General features: G+C 40.0%; 1 protein-coding gene across 1 annotated transcript in view; it reads right to left on the minus strand.

Moving 5' to 3' along the window:
• Window positions 1-4,167: 4,167 nt before the first annotated feature.
• The window catches only part of GCN1 (GCN1 activator of EIF2AK4), a 61,100-nt gene continuing 45,166 nt past the window's right edge, over window positions 4,168-20,101 (minus strand). Inside the window, exons 45-58 of the mRNA XM_050923567.1 lie at window positions 19,352-19,516; window positions 18,729-18,890; window positions 18,149-18,241; window positions 17,770-17,913; window positions 16,491-16,760; window positions 16,088-16,201; window positions 15,378-15,608; window positions 14,793-14,986; window positions 14,140-14,254; window positions 12,717-12,813; window positions 11,655-11,803; window positions 10,867-10,974; window positions 8,207-8,425; window positions 4,168-4,872 (exon numbers count right to left, since the gene is read on the minus strand). Of these exons, the coding sequence (XP_050779524.1) occupies window positions 4,747-4,872; window positions 8,207-8,425; window positions 10,867-10,974; window positions 11,655-11,803; window positions 12,717-12,813; window positions 14,140-14,254; window positions 14,793-14,986; window positions 15,378-15,608; window positions 16,088-16,201; window positions 16,491-16,760; window positions 17,770-17,913; window positions 18,149-18,241; window positions 18,729-18,890; window positions 19,352-19,516 (2,187 nt within the window). The 3' untranslated portion in view covers window positions 4,168-4,746. The remainder of the gene's footprint in view (window positions 4,873-8,206; window positions 8,426-10,866; window positions 10,975-11,654; window positions 11,804-12,716; window positions 12,814-14,139; window positions 14,255-14,792; window positions 14,987-15,377; window positions 15,609-16,087; window positions 16,202-16,490; window positions 16,761-17,769; window positions 17,914-18,148; window positions 18,242-18,728; window positions 18,891-19,351; window positions 19,517-20,101) is intronic.

Genomic DNA, 20,101 nt, shown 5'->3' on the forward strand with positions numbered 1-20,101 from the left:
TTTGTATGCAGCTGCACCCTATGAAGCTGTACAATGAGTCATCCATCTTCCATGGAGAGGTATACAAGATGGAGTTCCATTTGTCCTGCAGCCACCTTGCAGGTCACTGGGGTGTTCTGTCTTTTCTGCTAGTGTAATTCACAATGAGGCTTCTGTATGAGCACACTTGCAGTGACTATTGCAATTGCAAAGTAAGGTTCACACATACCCTAAAACTTTCAGGTAGAGCTGGGACAGAGAACTGACAAAGCCTAACAACATTTTAAAAATTATTCACAGAAGCTGTAGCTTTAACAGTATTTTCCCAAATTACCTGTCTATAGGAATATTGTTCTTGTTATAGCCAAAACTAGTGTTAATAGTGGATTCCTTGTAACCTGAAGTCTTCAAATCATGATTTGAGAACTTCAGTAGCTCAGCCAGAGGTTAGGGGTCTAGTATAAGAGTGAATGGGTGAGATTATGGGGCCTGCAATGAGCAAGAGGGCAGACTAGATGATCATGATGGTCCCGTCAGACCTTAAAGTCTATGAGTGTGTCTCGGCTTAGCGTTTATTCAGGATTTTTTTCACTTATAGATTTTTAGGCATACGCTGCAAAGATGCACTAGCAGGAGATGAAGAAACAGCTACAACCAACGTCCAAGGTACTGCATATGTCTTCAACGCAATTACAGGAATGTCAAATTTTGTTGAGCACAGATTCAAGCCAAAATATTGACAAATTAGTATTTCAATAAACTGAGTTGATTTTACTGGATTTAACCATATGTTTACAATTTATTAACCCTCACAAGTACATTACTTATGTATACTATTTAAAATTGGAATTAGTATAATTAGCACTGAAAAAAAATCTCAGTGACACATGGGTTGTAAATGTCTACAGCTTGGCAAGAGATAGAGCCTGGCAGACCAGGAGGATTAAACTGAAAAATGCTATGACTCATAACATTTGTGAGAAACAGAATATAGTTAAATCAGTCTTCTACTTATGTCACTTAGGGAACAGGATTGTATTACCTTTGAGGATTTTTTTGCAGTAGGATCATACCACACTTAAGGGCCTAAAAGAAACATGATCTGATTTGTAGAGGTGCTGAGCAGCTGCAGTTCCCACTGATTTCAGTATCTCTGAAATCAGATTGATAAGATGTTTCTACAAATGACATATTTACTGAAAATATAGCTGTTTCTATGCTTCCTTCTCAAAATACTCACTTGAAGGGTTTAAATTTCTTCTATTACACTAGTATGAGGCGGCTTAGATCATGAAGGATCAAAATCTTGTTGCCTTTATTATACATTGCACCTTTAGGATTCTTTTCCTATCACCTATATGAGACGCATATTATAATGGTATGGCCAGTATTTTCCTATTTGCATGCAGTTAATTACTCTGGAAAGGACTACTGGATTAACCATGCCCATCAAGAACCAGAAAGGCAGTTCCAATAGTGAAGGTTTTTGGCACCTCCCACTGTATATTTCTCTTTAGCAGTGTCATCAATGTTTGTGATTATAATTACAAATCTTGCACTATTTGGAGTTTTTTGTAAAGCCCCAGTTCCTGGAGTCTTGAGAATCTTAGCTTTAATTTTTTTTAAATTAAATTTCAAGATCTCATAGTTGTGGAGAAAAGCTTGAAAACATGACCAATATACATCCCAAATGCTCAGACTCCAAGAGGCAAATAAAGCCTCCCAAATGTATTTATTTTTAATCTCATAGAGCCTGCCTCATGATTTTGAATGCTTGGGGCTTGTTAATACCATTACTACTGCAACACAGACATTTCACAACAGTATCAGTTTTACAGAACATCTCTTCCATAAATGAGAGTGAATTATTTAGAAATCCAAACATTTGAAGGTTTCATACTATCACTTTTTTTTCTTTTTTCCATTGAAAGATTAAGTATCTTGCAAATTTAAACATCTCTCCCATACATTCCTGTGTGCTTGTCTTGATTTGCATATAGTTTCAGCTGCCAGTAAGTGACACTAACTTGGCAGTTCAAGGCTTAGTTTAATCAGTGGTAGAAATATCTTCTTTTCCATTGAAGACTGATTTTTGCAAGACATCTAAGTCTGATGTGAAATAAATGGTTCTCTCATCTCCAGTTCGCATCAGGTTTACCCACTGATCAGGTTTAATTTTTGTGTTATGGTAAAATTTGAGAATGTATTTTTATTTCTGGTTGACTATACATTATCTGTTTATTCATCAGAATATATTATACACTGTCAGACACAAATCAAGATCACTAAAGCCAACTTTAAACTTTTTTTTTAAATAACTTTCAATATTCTATTAAACTATCTTAATCTTCTTAAAAACACAGATTAATTAATATATTCTTTCCTGAAATGAGACTGTAGTCATTCACCATATTTTTTCACTTGACACCATACAAGGTGAAAAGTGTGTGTAGTGGCTTTAAAATTTAATATTTAATTCAGCCAATAAAAATTGTATCCCCTAATTTACAAGCTACAACTTAATGAGAATATTCATAGCTTCATTGGCCATGTCCAACTTTTACTCACATGGCAAAAGTAATTTTTAAATTGTAAGTATAATTTTCTTTTAGTTGTTTTTGCAAGTGGAGACTAACTTATAAATCATGGAGAGGACATGGTTTGTGTGTAGGACCAATGCCCTCAATTACTAACGATCTAACAACCCTTCTTAAGGGAATCTGCTACATTCTCCTCTCTTTTCTGCCTCTCTGCTATGACGACATAGGTGCACTTTCAGAACATCCACTGTTTGTCCGCTGTTTTGTACCTTTTGGATGACATTAACTTTTTTAAGTCTGTTTCAGTGCATGACATCTTCTAACAAAATACAACTCTGCATAACAGGGTGAAATTCACTCTAAAGCAGTGAGCCTGCAAAAGACCTTATCACTTAGGCCCTTCACAGCACTAGGGTGAATTTCACCCTTTTACGACTATGTTAATGTTTAGTCATGTCCATTAATTTCTGTTCATTCGAGAAACACACTATTCACCAACTTTTACCAAAACAAAGTAGAAACATGATATAGAACAAAGTCACCGTAGCTGAGTCAGATAATTAAATTACATAGCACACATCTCATATTATGGACACTTGAGGGGAAGGTAAGATCATTTTGTCAGATTTTGAAGCAATACAATCTTTAACAGAAAAACCCAACCCTCCAAAAAGGCCACCCTAGAGGATATTTCTTTCTATTTGAGTATCTGGTTTTAATTCCTGATTTTCAGTATTGGTATGGTCCAGATCATCCAGCCCTTTCCTACTTACTCCCATCATCATGGCAGCTACAGGAGATCAGTATTAATAACCCCATGGGATTACTCCAGATTGTATGCTCAGATAAATAACTTCAATGTATGGGACTAAACACACTTCTCCCTTCATCCTGACTGGAGCCCATAAATTTCATTGCTTCTCGAGGAGTCAAAGCAGTCTCTTTTCATATTTCAAAAAAAATTCTTAGTGCTCTGCCTTTCTTAGGCTTCACCATTTTTTTAATCTGATAAAATAGATATGGTTTAACTATCTTAGAGAACACAAAAATCTCACTTTATCTTCAAAAAAATACCTCAGCTTCCTGCTACCACATCTTTCTGATGTCTGTCTGTATATAGGGCCAACAGTATTGGTGAACTATAAAACCTTGAAGTGGTCTTGCCAGATAAATAACTCTGAGATCAACAGAGCTCAATGACCAGAAAAATTACCCAAAAAACCCCAATCTTGTTAAGACTAGTATTGATCTTAATTCAGTACCAAGTGTTAGAGGTCACAAAAGTGGAGGCCTGTTATGTTCAACAGTTGGGCAACTGAAGATGGTATGTTCAAGATGCCATTGACCAACAGAATTGTGGGAGTTGGGGAATGTAGTTATTGAGTTGGAATCAATACTTGTCAGGTTTTTTTTTTTTATTGTGTTAGTCTTGCCTTGGTTGAAAGCCCCTCAGCTTGTTTCAACATTGGAAAGGTCTTTCATTCATTGCTAAGTTATGTACACACAAAAATGAGTACTCCAAATATCTCTTGAAAAAATGGATCAAAAAGTAAACATCATAGGAAAGCTTTCCCCATATACCTGGCATAAGATAGCTCTACAGTCAGACAATATACTTTTGTAGAAACAAAAGCTTTCATCATCAGGATTAAATTCAAAGCCTTTATTAAACGTTCCATCTTCAAACAATCTGCATTTAATCCCCCTTTTGCATTTGAAATTTCTAAGGCTATTTTAAATAATAGTTTTACAGGGATTTTCAGTCTTCAGAACCATCACAAGCCGCAAGTTACTACACAAAAACATTACGTTTTAACTTCCACAGATTTCTATTTCCTCTGCACAAGATCTGTGGAAAAGACCAGTGTTAGCTCCTTTCCTAGAGTTTTTACACATTTCTGAGAAGGAAACGGGTTTCACGCACAGGCTTGATGCTCAAGACACACCTCACAATCAGCTACAATTAACTGATACTGACTGGTATGCCTGTCTCTTGCGCATTCAGTTTCAAAAAGGGGACCAAATTTTCAATTTTTAGTGAATGTAGGTCTAATTAAGGCTATTCTGGTATATTTTTGATATTAAAATACTCTCTAGGAGCCCTTTTCATAAGCCCCCATCAGAATTAATATATTTTCAAAAATGAAAACATTTAACATTGTTTTTTGAGTTGAAATGCTGATGCAGCCGTTGGTTCAGTGTTTTCTTTTCTTCGGGATCTTAAATATCACGTCAATATAGTGTCATCGATCTGTTCAACAGAATCAGCCTGGCTGGCCAGCTTCTTCAGAGATCTCCTGCAGCTCTCATTCAGCAGCTCCAGACTGGCAGTATCTAGGATCTTGGAGACAGACTGTGGAAAGAGGAAGAAGATAATACCAATAAAAACATTCACTCCTAATGCTAAATTAGCTCTTATCTATTTTACTCCATGCCAAAAAAAGCATTAAAAAAATTCAGTATCTTACAGGGTATGTGTCAGAACATAAAGAGAAACACTGGCTAAATTTATACCCAGATTTACAGCTGTATTGAAGAAAACTCTTGAAATTCTTCTCCCAAACAGATCTAATGAATAAAATTCAGTTATGAGTAAAACATAAAAATCTTGCTTTTCATACATAACTGATCTGTCTAGCTTCTTGCATTCAAGGTTCTACCTCTTTATAATTAAACAGGTGTGCATTTTAAATTTTTTTATTTTTAGGACTAGAGTTCAGAATTTAACAATATCCTTGGTATGGAGAGCAAGATTCAGGGTTACAGAGTAAATAAAACCTGTTCTGGAAATACTCAGCATTGCCACAAATTCTTTTGATTACGTCTAATAGGAACAGATGAGAATACCACTGGACACAAAGTCCTTTGGAATTGTATGTTGTGTAATTTAAAGAAAGAACAAAAACGTGCTCTGAGAAACTACAGGCCCATTAATTTGACCTCAATGGTATGCAAGGTCTTAGAACAAATCTTGAAAGAGAAACTAGTTAAGGGCATACAGGTACATGGAAATTGGGATAAAATACAACATGGTTTTACAAAAGGTAGATCGTGCCAGACTACCCTGATCTCTTTCTTTGATAAGATAACCATTTTTCTAGACAAAGGAAATACAGATCTAATCTATCTGGATTTCAGTAAGACATCTGATACAGTTCCACGTGAAAAATTATTAGTTAAATTGGAGAAGATGGGGTTTAAAAAATAATTAAGATAGGTAAGGAACTGATTAAAGAGAAGACTACAGTGGGTCATACTGAAAGGTGAATTGTCAGACTGGAGGGAGGTTACTGATGGAGATTCTCAGGGATCAGTCTTGGGACCAATCTTATTTCCCATTTTCATTAATGACATTGGCACAAAAAGTGGGAGTCTACTAATAAATTTGCAGATGACAAAACGTTGGGCTGTATTGTCAATACAGAGGATGACTGGAATATTATATACAAAGATTTGGATGACTTTGAAAACTGGAGTACGAGAAATGGGATTAAATTTAATAGTGCAAAGTTATGCATTTAGGGGCCAACAACAAGAATTTTTGCTATAAACTGGAATGCATTGGAAGTGACAGAGGAGGAGGAAGACCTGAGTGTACTGGTTGATCAAAGGATGACTATGTGCTGCCAATGTGATGCAGCCATGAGAAAGGCTAATGCAGTCCTAGGATGCATCAGACGTATTTCCAGGAAGTATCATAATTGGACAAAGGTACTGGTGAGACCTCATCTGGAATACTATGTGCAATTCTGGTCTCCCATGTTTAAGAAAGATGAATTCAAACTAGAACAGGTGCAGAGAAGGGCTATTAGTATGATCAGAGGAAAGGAGAACTTAGCTAACAAGAGGAGACTTAAGGAGCTGGGCCTGTTTAGCTTAACCAAAGGAAGGCTGAGGGGAGGCTCTCTATATCTACAGCAGAGGGATAAACACCAGGGAGGTAGAGGAGTTATTTAAGTTAAGTGCCAATGTTGATGCAAGAACAAATGGATATAAACTGGCTACCAACAATTTAGGCTAGAAATCAGACCAAGTTTCTAACCATCAGAGGAGTGAAGTTTTGGAACAGCCTTCCAAGGCGAGAAGGGATAGCTCAGTGGTTTGAGCATTAGCCTGCTAAACCCAGGGTTGTGAGTTCAATCCCTGAGGGGGCCATTTGGGGATTGGCCCTGCTTTGAGCAGGGGGTTGGACTAGATGATCTCCTGAGGTTCCTTCCAACACTAATAATCTATGATCAAAGGGACCAAAAAAACTCTTAACTTGTTTCAAGACTGAGCTTGGTAAGTTTATGGAGGGGATGGTATGATGAAACTGTCTACAATGGTACATGGTCCATCTGTGACTGCTAGAAGCAAATTCTTCAATTGCCAGAGATGGGATGCTAGATGGGGAGGGCTCTGAGTAACTACAGACAATTGTTTCCCAGGTGTCTTTCGCCCATATGCTCCGATCATCATATTTGGGGTCAGGAAGGAATTTTCTCCCAGGTCATACTGGCAGAGACTCTAGGTGTTTTTCGCCTTCCTCTGCAGCATTGGACACAGGTCACTGGCTGGTTTGAATTAGAGTAAATGGTGGATTCTCTGTAACTTGAAATCTTTAAATCAACATTTGAGAACTTCAGTAACTCAGCCAGAGATTATGGGGGTCTATTACAGGAGTGGGTGGGTGAGGTTCTGTGGCCTGTGATGTGCAGGAGTTCAGACTAGATCAGAGGTCCTCAAAGTGTGGGGCATGCCTCCCCTAGCGGGGCATGGACGACCATCCAGGGGTCCTGACAGGGCCTGGGGCGGGGAGGGAGCACCACCTAGCCACTCCTCACCCTCAGCTCTGCTCTGGTCCCACCCTCAGCTATGGCTCCATTCCTGGCCCCACACCAGCCCCCAGCCTCGGCCACAGCTCCGCTCCGGCCCCAGCCTCAGTCCCCTTACCTGTCTGCATCCCCCCACTCCCTGCCCCCAGCTGTGGCCCAGCTCCTGGCCTCTCGATGTGTGTGTGTGTGTGGGAGGGTGACCCTCAAAAGTTTGGGGACCACTGGACTAAATTATGATGATGATCTCTTCTGGCCTTAAAGTCTATGAATTTTAAACAAGAAAAACACACAAAGGAAAATTCTTACACTCTTACAAGCACATCAAAGCATTTCAGCTGGTTCCACAAATTCAGACATAAGCACAAAATAAAAATAGCTTAGAGGTGGAAAAGAATTCTGGACATCGACATGCAAAGGAGTATTTCATCCACCCTACAACAGCCCATAGTGCAACTACTACAGAAATATGTTCATACACTGAGGACCCTTATTATAAGTAACAGCATGGCACAGGCTCATAGCGTTCCGCAGATATGGCTATTAATTGTTGGCTACAGAGGGGGAGTTAGCTTGATGCATTTTAGTAATACATATTACTGCATTGTAACCATGTATACCCAAGATAGCCAAGTGGAGAAATACGGACGTTTGTTCGTAGAATATTGATCTAGGATGAAGAATTAGATGCTAACCCATAAAACAGCCCCCATTCCGCCCCCCCGACCCCATCATTTGTAATATTTTATACTGCAAGATACTCACTTATATATTCAAAGATAAAAGGCTCCACCCACAACAATATTTAAGGTTACTCGTATGCAAGACAACATGATATGGCCTTCCACTAGGTAGCAAAGGATTTCTTGTTCATACCTGAAGCACTTCTTCGCCCTCTCTCATCTTCAGGAGGTTAACTATGGCTTGGTCACTGCAGGCCCTCACACTGGTATTTTTGTCTTTTGTATTGTCCAGAAGTGCTTTGAGAATTGGTTTAATTGTCTGCGGATCCATAGAGGGGAGGTGGTTTTTATTTGCCCACCAGATCATCTTTTCTGCAATTAACTTGATGTCACTGGATGGATTCTGGAGACACTGAATGAGACACAAAGACATCCTTAATTTCAGATACAGCACAGGCAAATTTTCAGAGTGCCAATTTACCTTTTTGATAGGGACACTACACCAAAGAATACAAGCACTGATAGAACTGCAGATGCTCCTCATTCTCACCACAGTATATTTCTCTTTTTCATTATCTATCAACTAGTTTAAGCAAACTGTTAAATGAGAATAAGTCAGGATTGTAACTTGACAATAATATACCTTTTTAAAAGAAAAGCTTTGCAGCTTGCCGTTGTCTGCAGGTCACGTGGTTTCCCTGCAGCTATTTCAGGAAACAACAATGACCACTAGCACAGCAACAGTTGAGAGTTTTACTGTTTCCATTAAATGTCCTCTTTTTGGTCATTTTCATTTTCCAATAAAAGTCTGGGACAGGCTGAAACCTGACATGTCAGAACAGTGGCTATGGGACACCTTTGCCTTTTTAAAATGAGTTTTACAACCTTTAATATGAACTTGGCCCTTCTGTTCTTTTTAACCTTAACCCATTTATGATTTACTGTGCACCACACTGCTTTTATCACAATATTAATGTGTATTAACAGCACATTTATACCATGGTACACTGTAATATGTCATACAAATTAAATGTAAGGGTTACAAATGTTGGATGTCTAGTACTTTCTGATATGCTTTCACATAACAGGAGGTGCTTTGAAGCCACTTTGCTCTGTACCATGTGTAGGGTCCTACCAAATTCACGGCCATGAAAAACGTGTCATGGACCGTGAAATCTGGTCTTCCCCTGAGAAATCTGGTCTTGTGTGCTTTTACCCTATACTATACAGATTTCACAGGAGAGACCAGGATTGCTCAAATTGGCGGTCCCGACCCAAAAGAGTTGCAGGGGGGAGTGTCACAAGGTTATTTTAGGTGGGTTGTGGTATTACCATCCTTACTTCATGCGCTGCCGTCAGGGCTGGGTGGCCGGAGAGCGGTGGCTGTTGGCCGGGCGTCCAGCTCTGAAGGTGGTGCCCTGCCAGCAGCAGTGCAGAAGTAAGGGTAATAGCACAGCAACCCTACTACAATAACCTTGCAACCCCCTGACAACTCTTTCTTGGATCAGGACCCCTACAATTACAACACCATGAAATTTCACATTTAAATAGGGGGATGGGATAGCTCAGTGGTTTGAGCATTGGCCTGCTAAACCCAGGGTTGTGAGTTCAATCCTTGAGGCGGTCATTTAGGGATCTGGGGCAAAAATCTGTCCGGGGATTGGTCCTGCTTTCAGCAAGGGATTGGACTAGATGATCTCCTGAGGTCCCCTCCAGACCTGATAGTCTATGATTTTATGAAATCATGAAACTTATGATTTTTAATATTCTATGACCATGAAATTGACCAAAATAGACCGGGAAATTGGTAGGGCCCTAATCATGTGCTTCAACGTTTTTAAATTAAAAGAAAAAAATAAACCCTGAAAACAAAAGTAAATGCTTTTATTGCCAATTAAAGGTGACTGGCAAAGAAAACAATTGGCCTTGTGTCTTTTCTTCATTTTTTGCTTCTTTATGTTGTATGAAGAAGTCCTGAGAGGTTTTTTTTCCCAATGAAAAAGGGGCAAGAGGGCTTCTACTTGGTTTTCACATTAGAAAGTCAGCTCCTGTTTATCCTGGTAAAAAGGTGACACGTTAAGAAACTGAAACCAGAGTAACAGAGTGAAAGGGATTTTTAGACTTTTTAAAACTCTGGTTTGCTTGAGTTTTTTGTTAGTATTTATTTAACTTCAGTGACTAACATTGCGGAGAAAATATATCTTCGTTAGCATCCCAGCCTCTCTAATAAGAATTAGGCGAGAGATGCAAAACATGGGAAGTGCTGCAGCAAAACCAGGGAAGGAGAGAATTGACATTCTGAATATTTTCAAGGTTAAAAAAAAAAAAAGGCAGAAATATTTAAAGGGGGGGAGCACTTTCAAGTCTTCCTCATACAGCAAGAAGCAGCAAAAAATTATAAAAGCTCAATTTTTCTTTTACTTACTCCTTTATAAGCCACTGTTATTGCAACATGTATATTATGTACCTGCTATCTATCTGCAGTAGTAAAAGCCTAACCAGGTAGGCTAAGGTTTGAATGTAAAGTCTCTTTCTTTTTTGTGATGTTAACTGTACCTGAACATACAAAGGCTTCTAAAACCTAAAAATATCAAAAAAAATTTTGTTTGTACTTTGTTGCAGACAAATCTAGATGCTCAAGCACCCCAGGGTTCATAGATTCAAAATACAAGATATCCAAGTTTACTGCTTTCACTTTCTGTTACAACTAGTACTAAGATTTTATTGACCAAGCCATCAACTGGCCAATGACGCTTTGCAACTTACCCAAATACAGGCCACATTCCATTGGTAAAGGTCATTGTAGAGTAGTTCAGGTAGCACAAAACTTAAATGGCACATTCCTGGGCTCACCTTAATAAAGAGGCTGGCGAGTTTGGGAGGCAGATTTCCTCCTCCTGTTTCTATGTGGTATTTCATAAGAAAGCCCATTCCTCTGATACCACTAGCCGCAATGGGGATCTGCAGCGCAAAGAGAACCAGGGCACTTTTGTTGTTGTTATAATTATTACAGTAGTATGTAGAGGCCTCAGTGTGCCAGGTACTGTACATGCACAGAGTAAGAGAGGGTCCCTGCCTTGACAAGGTTACTATCTAACAGACAATACAGATAAACGAAAGAAGGGGAAACAGAGGCACAGAGATGTCAAATGACTTGCCCAAGGTCACACAGTAGGTCAGTACAAAAGCAGTAACGCTAGCCCTAACTTGAGCACTTTTATCATAGGAGAATCAGACAGTTGTGTGTTCATGCTGAAAACTGTTTCAGCGATGTAAAAAGCTTTCACTAAAGTTCGTTCAGTGGAAAGAGGAATGAGCTTGTATTCGAAGTACTTTCCAAACATGCTCTGAGCTCAGCACATAAACAAACTGCAGTAGTGTGGAATTTAAAATTTAGACAATCAGGAATGCTTACACACACACACACACACACACACACACACACAGATGAGAGTCAGAATAATCACAGAGCTCAAGTGCAGAACTGTCTCTCTGTTCATGGTACATTCTTCAGGAGTGTGCTACAGGGTTGTCCCAGTTTTACTGGGTAGCACTGTGAGTCTGCAAAGCTTTAAACTGTTTACAGTGCAACAGACAGAGCTCTTGGGAAATGCTCTGGATGGCCTTCAGATAGTGCTTACCCTGTCTGCTGTGGCGTTGCTCAGGATCCTCTCCTGAACGCTGTTATAGTATTTGGGGGCACACAGTCTGCTGGGAGCTACCTTTATAGCCACAGATAGTGCAAGGCTCTGTCCATGCCTCACCATCCAATCAATCCCAGAGACATCCGCTGCAAGAGGGAGAGAGCAATATTGAGCCTTGCTACCGAGTATACCTGATATAATGAGTTTTGTCGGGGTGATGTTCATCTCTGTCTGTCTTCATAAAAACAAACAAACACTTCAGTATTGCCTTGCTCTGAGAGCTGGATGCAAACTAACATTAAACCCAACACCTCTATCATGTGACACCCATTTTGCAGCTAGGGGAACGAACAAAGAAATTACTTATTTTAAGGCTACAAAATGAGTCTGTGGCATAGCTGGGATTAAATTTAGCAGTTCCTGGTTCCCAGCCCCATGCTCACCCCATTGCCTCTGACAATCTCAATCAAGTATTATTCTCTGACACGTAACAATTTAAAAATGTGAAGGATCTTGTCATTATGAGTGAAGCTACGTCTCTTCAATGAAATAAACACATTTGCTGGCAACTCATAGATTCATAGCAACCAATCACTAGATTCCCATTTTAACTCCACAGAGTGGAATGCTATAGTAACGCCCCCAAACCACTAACCGTTCCTGGAGAATTAACATTTTTTTCCAGAAACCAGGACAATGGAGTTAATTTGCCAAGAGCAGTTAGAAGTCTTATGGCATTAGTAGTCCATGATCTTTTAGCGTTACAGCCAACGACACAAAAAATGGCGGCTGTTTCAAAACTTTCCATAAAAACCTATGTTTACAATACACAGGTTTCTAACCTTTTTGGTCTGCTGCATCAGAAGAATGTGCAATAGAGGCCCTAGAATAGAGGCTCAACATTAAGAATCTAGAACACAAGTCAGGAAAGCCTCTGGGACCAGTGGCTGAAAGTGCTATTCTATAGTTCTCAGGGTCTTCTCCACAGTTGAAGATTTCATAATTAATAAAATGTCCTGTTTATTTCAGAACACATTTATAACTCTCTGCTAGACAAACCCAGTAAGTGTTGCTGCAGAACGGTGCTGAGCTCCTCTTCTGACAGAAATGCACACAGCTCTGCTAGACAGCCAGCTGATGCCATGCGGGTAGCATCCTAAAAAGGAAAGGAGGGGGAGAGAGTCAAAAATTAGAAGAGTTTGATACACAGAGACAATTTCCATTGAGAAGGCCAAGTGACAAAAGAAGCTCTGAAACAAAAACACAAAGGAAAATGAAGATTTCACAACCAGCTCCCCACTCCCACCATTTGTTGATTTCAGTCAACTCTAAGTTTTCTTGTATACTGCAGTAGAATTCAAAATCAAGCTCACAGCCAAAATGGCCAGCTCAGGGCAGACTATAGCACTACAGTACTGACTTGACGTAAGCATTGAGTTATACACATGGAAAACACATTTGCTTTCACCTTTGTGATTTAAGAGGGCCTTTTGTGGACATGGAAAGGTCAAATTCTTGATTTACAGGCTGGGAAATGAAGCAGTGGTGCCTGCTGTCCGCCTGCAAAATACCCTCTTGCTAGTTAAGATGGCCTGCTTCAAAACTTTTAGCACCAGTTGTTACTTTAGCTTGCCAAAATGATGATCTCGCCATTGCAGTTCTCCACACATTGAATGGATTGGTCCTGCTTTGAGCAGGGGATTGGACTAGATGACCTCCTGAGGTCCCTTCCAACCCTGATAGTCTATGATATTTACATTGCAGTGAGAATTTTTCCATCTCTGACATGCCAGCAACCTGTGTTTTACAGATGTAGAATAAGGGGGCAGTCACGACAGAATGTGAATTTTGATCTTGGGTGCAACACTATGTTGGTTCCAGAGTCAGTGTGGCAAACTGACATATGCAGAACATGCCTCTTTAAAACTGGATAATTTCTTTGTCAGGGAGAATGTAACCTCTCCAAAAAAAAAAAAAAGAAAAGAAAAAGGGAAATGTATTACCACATTGAGGTTATCTATACTGACTGAGATGTTAGGACTTCACATATGCTTTTACAGTGCAGCTGGTATACTTCCTACTTTCGGCTGATGGTAAGCGAATAGTTTTTAGCTGCCTCAACAAATATGTTGAGGAGGAATGGAAGGTCAAACACACAAAGAAGCCAAGGAAACACTAATTTCACAAAATTTAAGAGTTACAATAGATTGACCAGGGAAGTATTTTATTCTTGGATAAAATTTGCTTCTCAATCAACACACTGTAAGGTGTTGAAGTGATTTCAGTTTTACAGATTAAATTCAGTTTAGTGATCAATGCATAGCTTCAGCCTGCTTTTATACTAGCTCTCTTTCCAGTGTATTATTAGTAACCCCTCCAGGAAGTTAATTTTAGGAAACAATTCTGTTAGAAAGCTCAGAGTTTAAATTAAAAAACAAACAGTGTGCATAAGATATCCCCCACAGGCCCTTTGCAGCAATACCTCATCATGTCCCAGCATTCCTAGAAGCACTGTGGTGATGGTCTTCCTAATGGTTGCGTCCACTTTAGCACCAGCTCCTTGTGTTACAAATCGCAGAGCTTGCAGCATGGTGTCTCTGGAGTGAACAACCACAAGTTACAATTAAAGACTGCAGTTTTCCCCAAACAGAATGTCAACGAATTACGAAGAGCTGGCTGCCAACAACAGATTCACATACACAATGATTAGCACAAAGGTGGGTGTGCCTATATTTGAAGGCTATGGAGCTTCTCTAATGGCAGGAAACCATCAGCACCAACAAATGCCTGCATTGGTTCACATCTGATTGTAATTCTTACTGCTGGGAAGGGTCTTTGACCATTCACAAAGAGGGAAAATCTTCTCCAGTAGGAGGCTCATTTCTTAGGGAGCTGGATATTTTACTGGTAGGTGAACTTATTCTTGGAACTAGGAAAAAATACCAAGTCCATATGGACTGAAACAAATGCTAACTAGGAAACAAACTATTGGAGTCTTTCATAGCATTTATATAACCTTGGCTTCTGCTCTTCAGTCAACTAATCTCTGATGTTAATTGTTTTAAAAAAGTTAAACTTGCCTTTCTTCCCACTACTGCCAAGTAGTTCATGCCCTGCTCATTTTCCACAGCTTACCTGATGCTAGAATCCCCAGTGGAACGGATTCCATTCAACAGCTCAGTAAAAAGAGGATCCACTTTACTATGGATGGCAATCAATTTACCGAGCGCATCAGCAGCCTTAAGGCGGACAGCACGGTTTGAATCTTGCAGCGCTTTGGTGAAGGTGGTCTGTAGCTGAGGCAGGAATGGTTTCAGGGCAATCCCAACCTGTACAGGCAGAGATTTAGGTGGTGGGTGGGAATCACATATACTCAAATGTGAAACAAAAACTAGAAAGGAAAGATATGAAAAAGTGTGGTGTCTTCTAACAGTACTTAGATATAATGATAAAATCAGCACTTGCCCATCCAGATAAAGAATCTCCCCAACACACAGCTGAAAAATGGGAAAACCACGCAAGGACTGAATTCAGTTGTCAGAAAGCAGAGAAGTAAGCACTGAAGGTTTCACACCCATGACATGAGTATTCTTTGTAACTAAACACGGTACACAAAAGCCCAGTGCAACTTGGTTACGCAGAGAAGGTTAACAGATCTGGGGAGTTCAGACTTGACAAAAAGAGAAAACTAAGAAGTTTACCAGTGATTTGGAATCTTACCTTGGCCAACAGAAGGCTTAATGTTTCAAGCAAAGCCACCTTGACATTCCAACTGAAACGATCTCCCAAGATCCGAATAAGTGGTCCAGTAATGCTCACGACAGAGGGTTTCAGGGCTTCAGCAGAGGTCAGTTTAATAACTAGTCCTAAGGCCTTTGCAGCTTCCTCTTTCTGCTCTGGGTTACCAGTTAGAACTCCCTCCCGCAGCACCGGAAGAATAGAAGTCACTCCCTGTCACAGGAATCAAACAAGAAAACTAGAACCAACAATGCAGACCACACCTAACCTACTTTCCCCCCACTTCCCATTGGAAGTGCACGCTTGGAAATATCTTATCAACTTCCTACTGATCTTCATTTCCCTTAGAAGTACTTTTGCGCAGTTATGCCTCACTAAACTGCTTGCTGCTTAGTAAGTTTTAATTCTGAAAGATTTGGCAGAGAAGTCCAGTTTCACACTTTCACCAAAAAGACAACTAATATGTCTCATGTGCATTATAGAGTTGTCAAATATTTATTTACAACAGAAACCCAAACTGGGGTATAAAGTAACAGCAGTAACCTAAAGAAAAAGTCTCTACACCTAAAAGTTTGAAATACCCCAGTAATACAATATTCTGATAGCTACAAAAATCACATTAACCAGGTTACTGGAAAGACACAACAGTGTTATTGTGGTAAATCCCAGCCCCACACTACACACTTATTTACCTTCTTTGGAATACAGAATCCTGGCACGTTTTCTCCTTTGGCCTCATTCCCTACCATACGAATATCCCTGTGCAGATCCTCAATGAGGGCAAGCTGGTTCCCAGCATCTAATTTCTGCAGGAGTGACAGAAAGGGCAAAGACTGTGTAACAGCATTAATCACCACAATTATTGGATTCCTCTCATGTTTACCAAGAGATAAGCCACTGCTATCTATTCCCAATCTCTCTGAATGTCTGGCCTTTCACCCATACTACTACTAGTCTAGTGCAGTCCTTAAAATACTACAATCTTTGCAAAGACCTCATTTCCAGTGAAAATCAAGTGTTTTCTTGTAGCAGTATTTGACCAAGTCCATTCCCTCCCAGTCTGTATTGCTGCAACAACCCTGTCCCATATCTCACCTTGGTGATGGAATTGAGAGCATCCCAGCTTTCATTCAGAACCACAGGATTGGTATCATTAAAAAGTCTGATCAAGCCTGAGACCAAGTTCCTGAGATATGCAGTGCAGTCTGCTTTTGATCTGGAGCAGTAAATGTTTAGAATGACAGCTGCTGCCTGCCTCATTCCCACCTCAGGGCTGCGAGTGGCTTCTAATAGATCTTCAATGATAATTCTCTGCCCAACATCATCTTCCACAGACAGGATTACAGCCTGGCAGTTAGCCATTTCCTAAAAAGTCAGAATGAACTTTATGTTAACTTTCAACCAGAATAAAAGTCACAGGTCTCAAGGCCTTACTTAATGGTATTGCCTGACAGACCATTATCCTCCAGGATAAACTGTACAATTATTAATTACTGTTCATGGAAATCAGTCATCACCTACAGGTCTTCTGTTCTTGTCATTCATCTAGAGCCCAAATCAATTTCTTATTGGTTGGTAATTAATTTTAACAGCAGTTCCATGGTCTGTGTCACCATAGGGACTGTCAGCTATGGACCACTTCAGATAGTTCCATGGAATCTCTAGGCTAGGAGGCAAAGATCATCTAACAGACATCTAAGGGTATGTCTACTACTACAATCTAGTCTAGATGTGATAAATCAATCCCCGAGCGCTCTCCCATCGACTCCTGTACTCCACCACTGAGAGAGGCGCAGGCAGAGTCAACGGGGGAGCGGCAGCAGTCGACTCACTGCAGTGAAGACACCATGCTGAGTAGGTCTAAGTATGTTGACTTCAGCTACATTATTCATGTAGCTGAAGTTGCATAACTTAGATCATTTCCCCCCTCCCCAGTGTAGACAAGGCCTAAGAATTGACAATGAATCCACCACTTTAATTTCTAGTTACACGGGGCTAAACAGACAGACAAAAACAATCAACGCTTGGGGACTTTGCATATTATATATTTTTGAAATCACAAGAAGCAGTGTAGAAACAGAACCACACTCACAGTAAGAACTGTAAGAAAATATATGTATTTTTAGTCTCTCATCTAATGTCCCAGTTTTCAAATGCAACAAACAGATCTCGTTAATTGGGAACATTTAGATTCAGGTAGTCTAAATTTCCCAACTCCTGATATACCACCAGCAAAAAGATCCTTGCATCCAGGGGCTAATGGATTGAACTAAAACATACCATCAATATATCTAAAACCCCTGAAACATTGTTTATAACTGAACTTAAAATACTAGTCTTCCTTGCTTACCAAAAAATGAACTGCGCCACTTACCAGGTGCTCATCAGCCGTGCCCAGCTTCTCTTTCAGTGCAGACATCATAGCAGGTAGTATTACACCCAGATGCCGTGTCAGAGCATCGCCTGCCACAGATGAGAGGAATGCTAGCACTCTGGTGTTTACAGGAGGAGAAATTAGCTAAAGGAAATAGGAGAAGCAATAGTATTTTACTCCAGAAAGATTTTTCAGAAGGCATCTCACATAATACAATTCTTAAACATAGGTATATCATAATCCAAATTACAATGAGTGCTTCTGGCAAGTAATCTGTGCAGAGTTTGAAATTTTGCTCCCAATTTTTGAATATCAGTGCAGACAATATTTGAAGCAAGAGGAAATAAAACACTCTACAAATAGTTGTTCCAAAACATACCTTTGGCACCAAGTAAGGCAGCACCACACGGCTCTTAACAGCCATAACTTGCTTAAGACCGTCCAGAGCAAAGTCAGATGTCTCTTCAGTGTCCTACAAAGGGAGTACAGGGAGTTAGCCAGCTTACCTACAAGATTGTCTCTGCCACAGCAACCCAGACCTTGTTTCAAGTGTGAATTTTGGGATAATCATACAACCAGCACCTATATAAGTCCTTCTACCTGGGGCTCTCAAAGCCTTTTTCACACACTGAATCAAGCCTCCCTACCAGGTTGGGAAGAATCTCCATAGTGAGGCACACAGATTAAGCGACTTCCCAAAGGACAGTGGAGACATGTAGCAGAGCCAGATTACCCAGATGTTCCAACTCTTAGTCCTGTACTTTAGCTACAAGACCATTCCCTTCACCTCTTGCAGAGGAGATGAATCCAGGGAAGAAATGAAATCATTAGACTTGTGACCCTCCCCTAAAGACTAGCATTACAGACCAACTCCTCCTTCAGCCTGTATCGAGAATCTCAAAACTTGTCCTACAGTGAGATTTTTTAAAAGGGTGTTGGGTCACGTCTGAAACACTTACCAGCTGCTTCAACAAAAATGGCAGGATGTCTTCGAGAGCCTGGTATCCGATTGTTGAGTGCAGCTGTTCAAATGTTTTGGCTGCAGCCTCTCGGACTTCTTCCAGAGGATCGCACAGAGCTTTTCTCACTGTAGGAACTAGGGACTCTGAGAAGAACAGCACCTATGAGATATACAGATACAATTACAGGACATCAGTCCATGGCAGCTGGAACATAGCCACACCTGAACACAGCAGCTGGGAAGTCAGGACTTACACAACAGAAAAAAAATTTCTCTTTACTTGAAATTAATTAATGGAAAATTTAGACGGATTAATTTGTGTGAAAATCTATAACATCCACAATAAGATAGATTAATTTAAAAAGTTTTCAACTCTTATGCCTCATAACCTGAAGACATTGCGCTGTTTTAAGACTGCCAGTTGCAGACAAATACACACACACAGACAAAAATTTATCTGGACAGCAGTTCCAGCTAGTTACAAGTCCTGAAATTCAGTTTCTTTTATGGCAGTTCATAAAGCAAGTTTTCTGCATTTTCATCTTTTAACTGCAAGGCACGTATTTTATAATATCACATGGGCTAAGAAGTTTTAAATTTCCCCTCTGGAATTTAACTTACTGCATCCCTGCTAGTAGACTTCATGATCTCACTCAAACCAATGCAGACACCTTGCCTTTCATCACTCTTCTCTGACTTCAAACCCTCTTCCAGGATAGGGATGATTTCTGGAAGGATCTTCTCTCCCAACTTTCGAACAAGATCCCCCAGCGTCCGTGCTGCAACCTGTCCCCAACAATCATACAACAGGGTCACTCCGAACAGTTATCACAAGCAACTAGTTAGAACGTGTCAACCCCAACTGAACTGGAACATTCCATTCTAACTAGTAAGAGATCTAAGGAATTAGCATTATGTACCTCAGTCCATCAGAGTGTTTCAGATGAATACAGACGGCATCTAGATACGGCATACATGCTACGTATACATTCATTAAATACAGTCCATACTGCCACTCTAGACAGTATAACCATGTGCATATTTTCACTTCCTTTTAAACTTTTAACAGTACAAACATCTAAAACCCAACACTTACATTTCTTAGTCGCATGAAACTTAATGGCTGAGGTGATTTTTTTTTTTTTAAATCTGTTTGTTGTACTCTTATATGCCATATTTTATCCATAAGCAAGTGTTCAAAGCAGAGTTAATGATCAGTGGAGATGGGAACACAGCTATGAAAAGGGAGGTTTAAAAAAATGTTTATTTCACTGTAGCTGCTCTGAATAAACAGGGATTGTGTAGAGAAGACACACGTGTGTTTAATAAGATTAGGTTAGTGGCAGCTTTGGGGCGGCTTATGTAAAGAGT

This window comes from Gopherus flavomarginatus, chromosome 15 (assembly GCF_025201925.1).
Source record: "Gopherus flavomarginatus isolate rGopFla2 chromosome 15, rGopFla2.mat.asm, whole genome shotgun sequence".
Lineage (NCBI taxonomy): Eukaryota > Metazoa > Chordata > Testudines > Testudinidae > Gopherus > Gopherus flavomarginatus.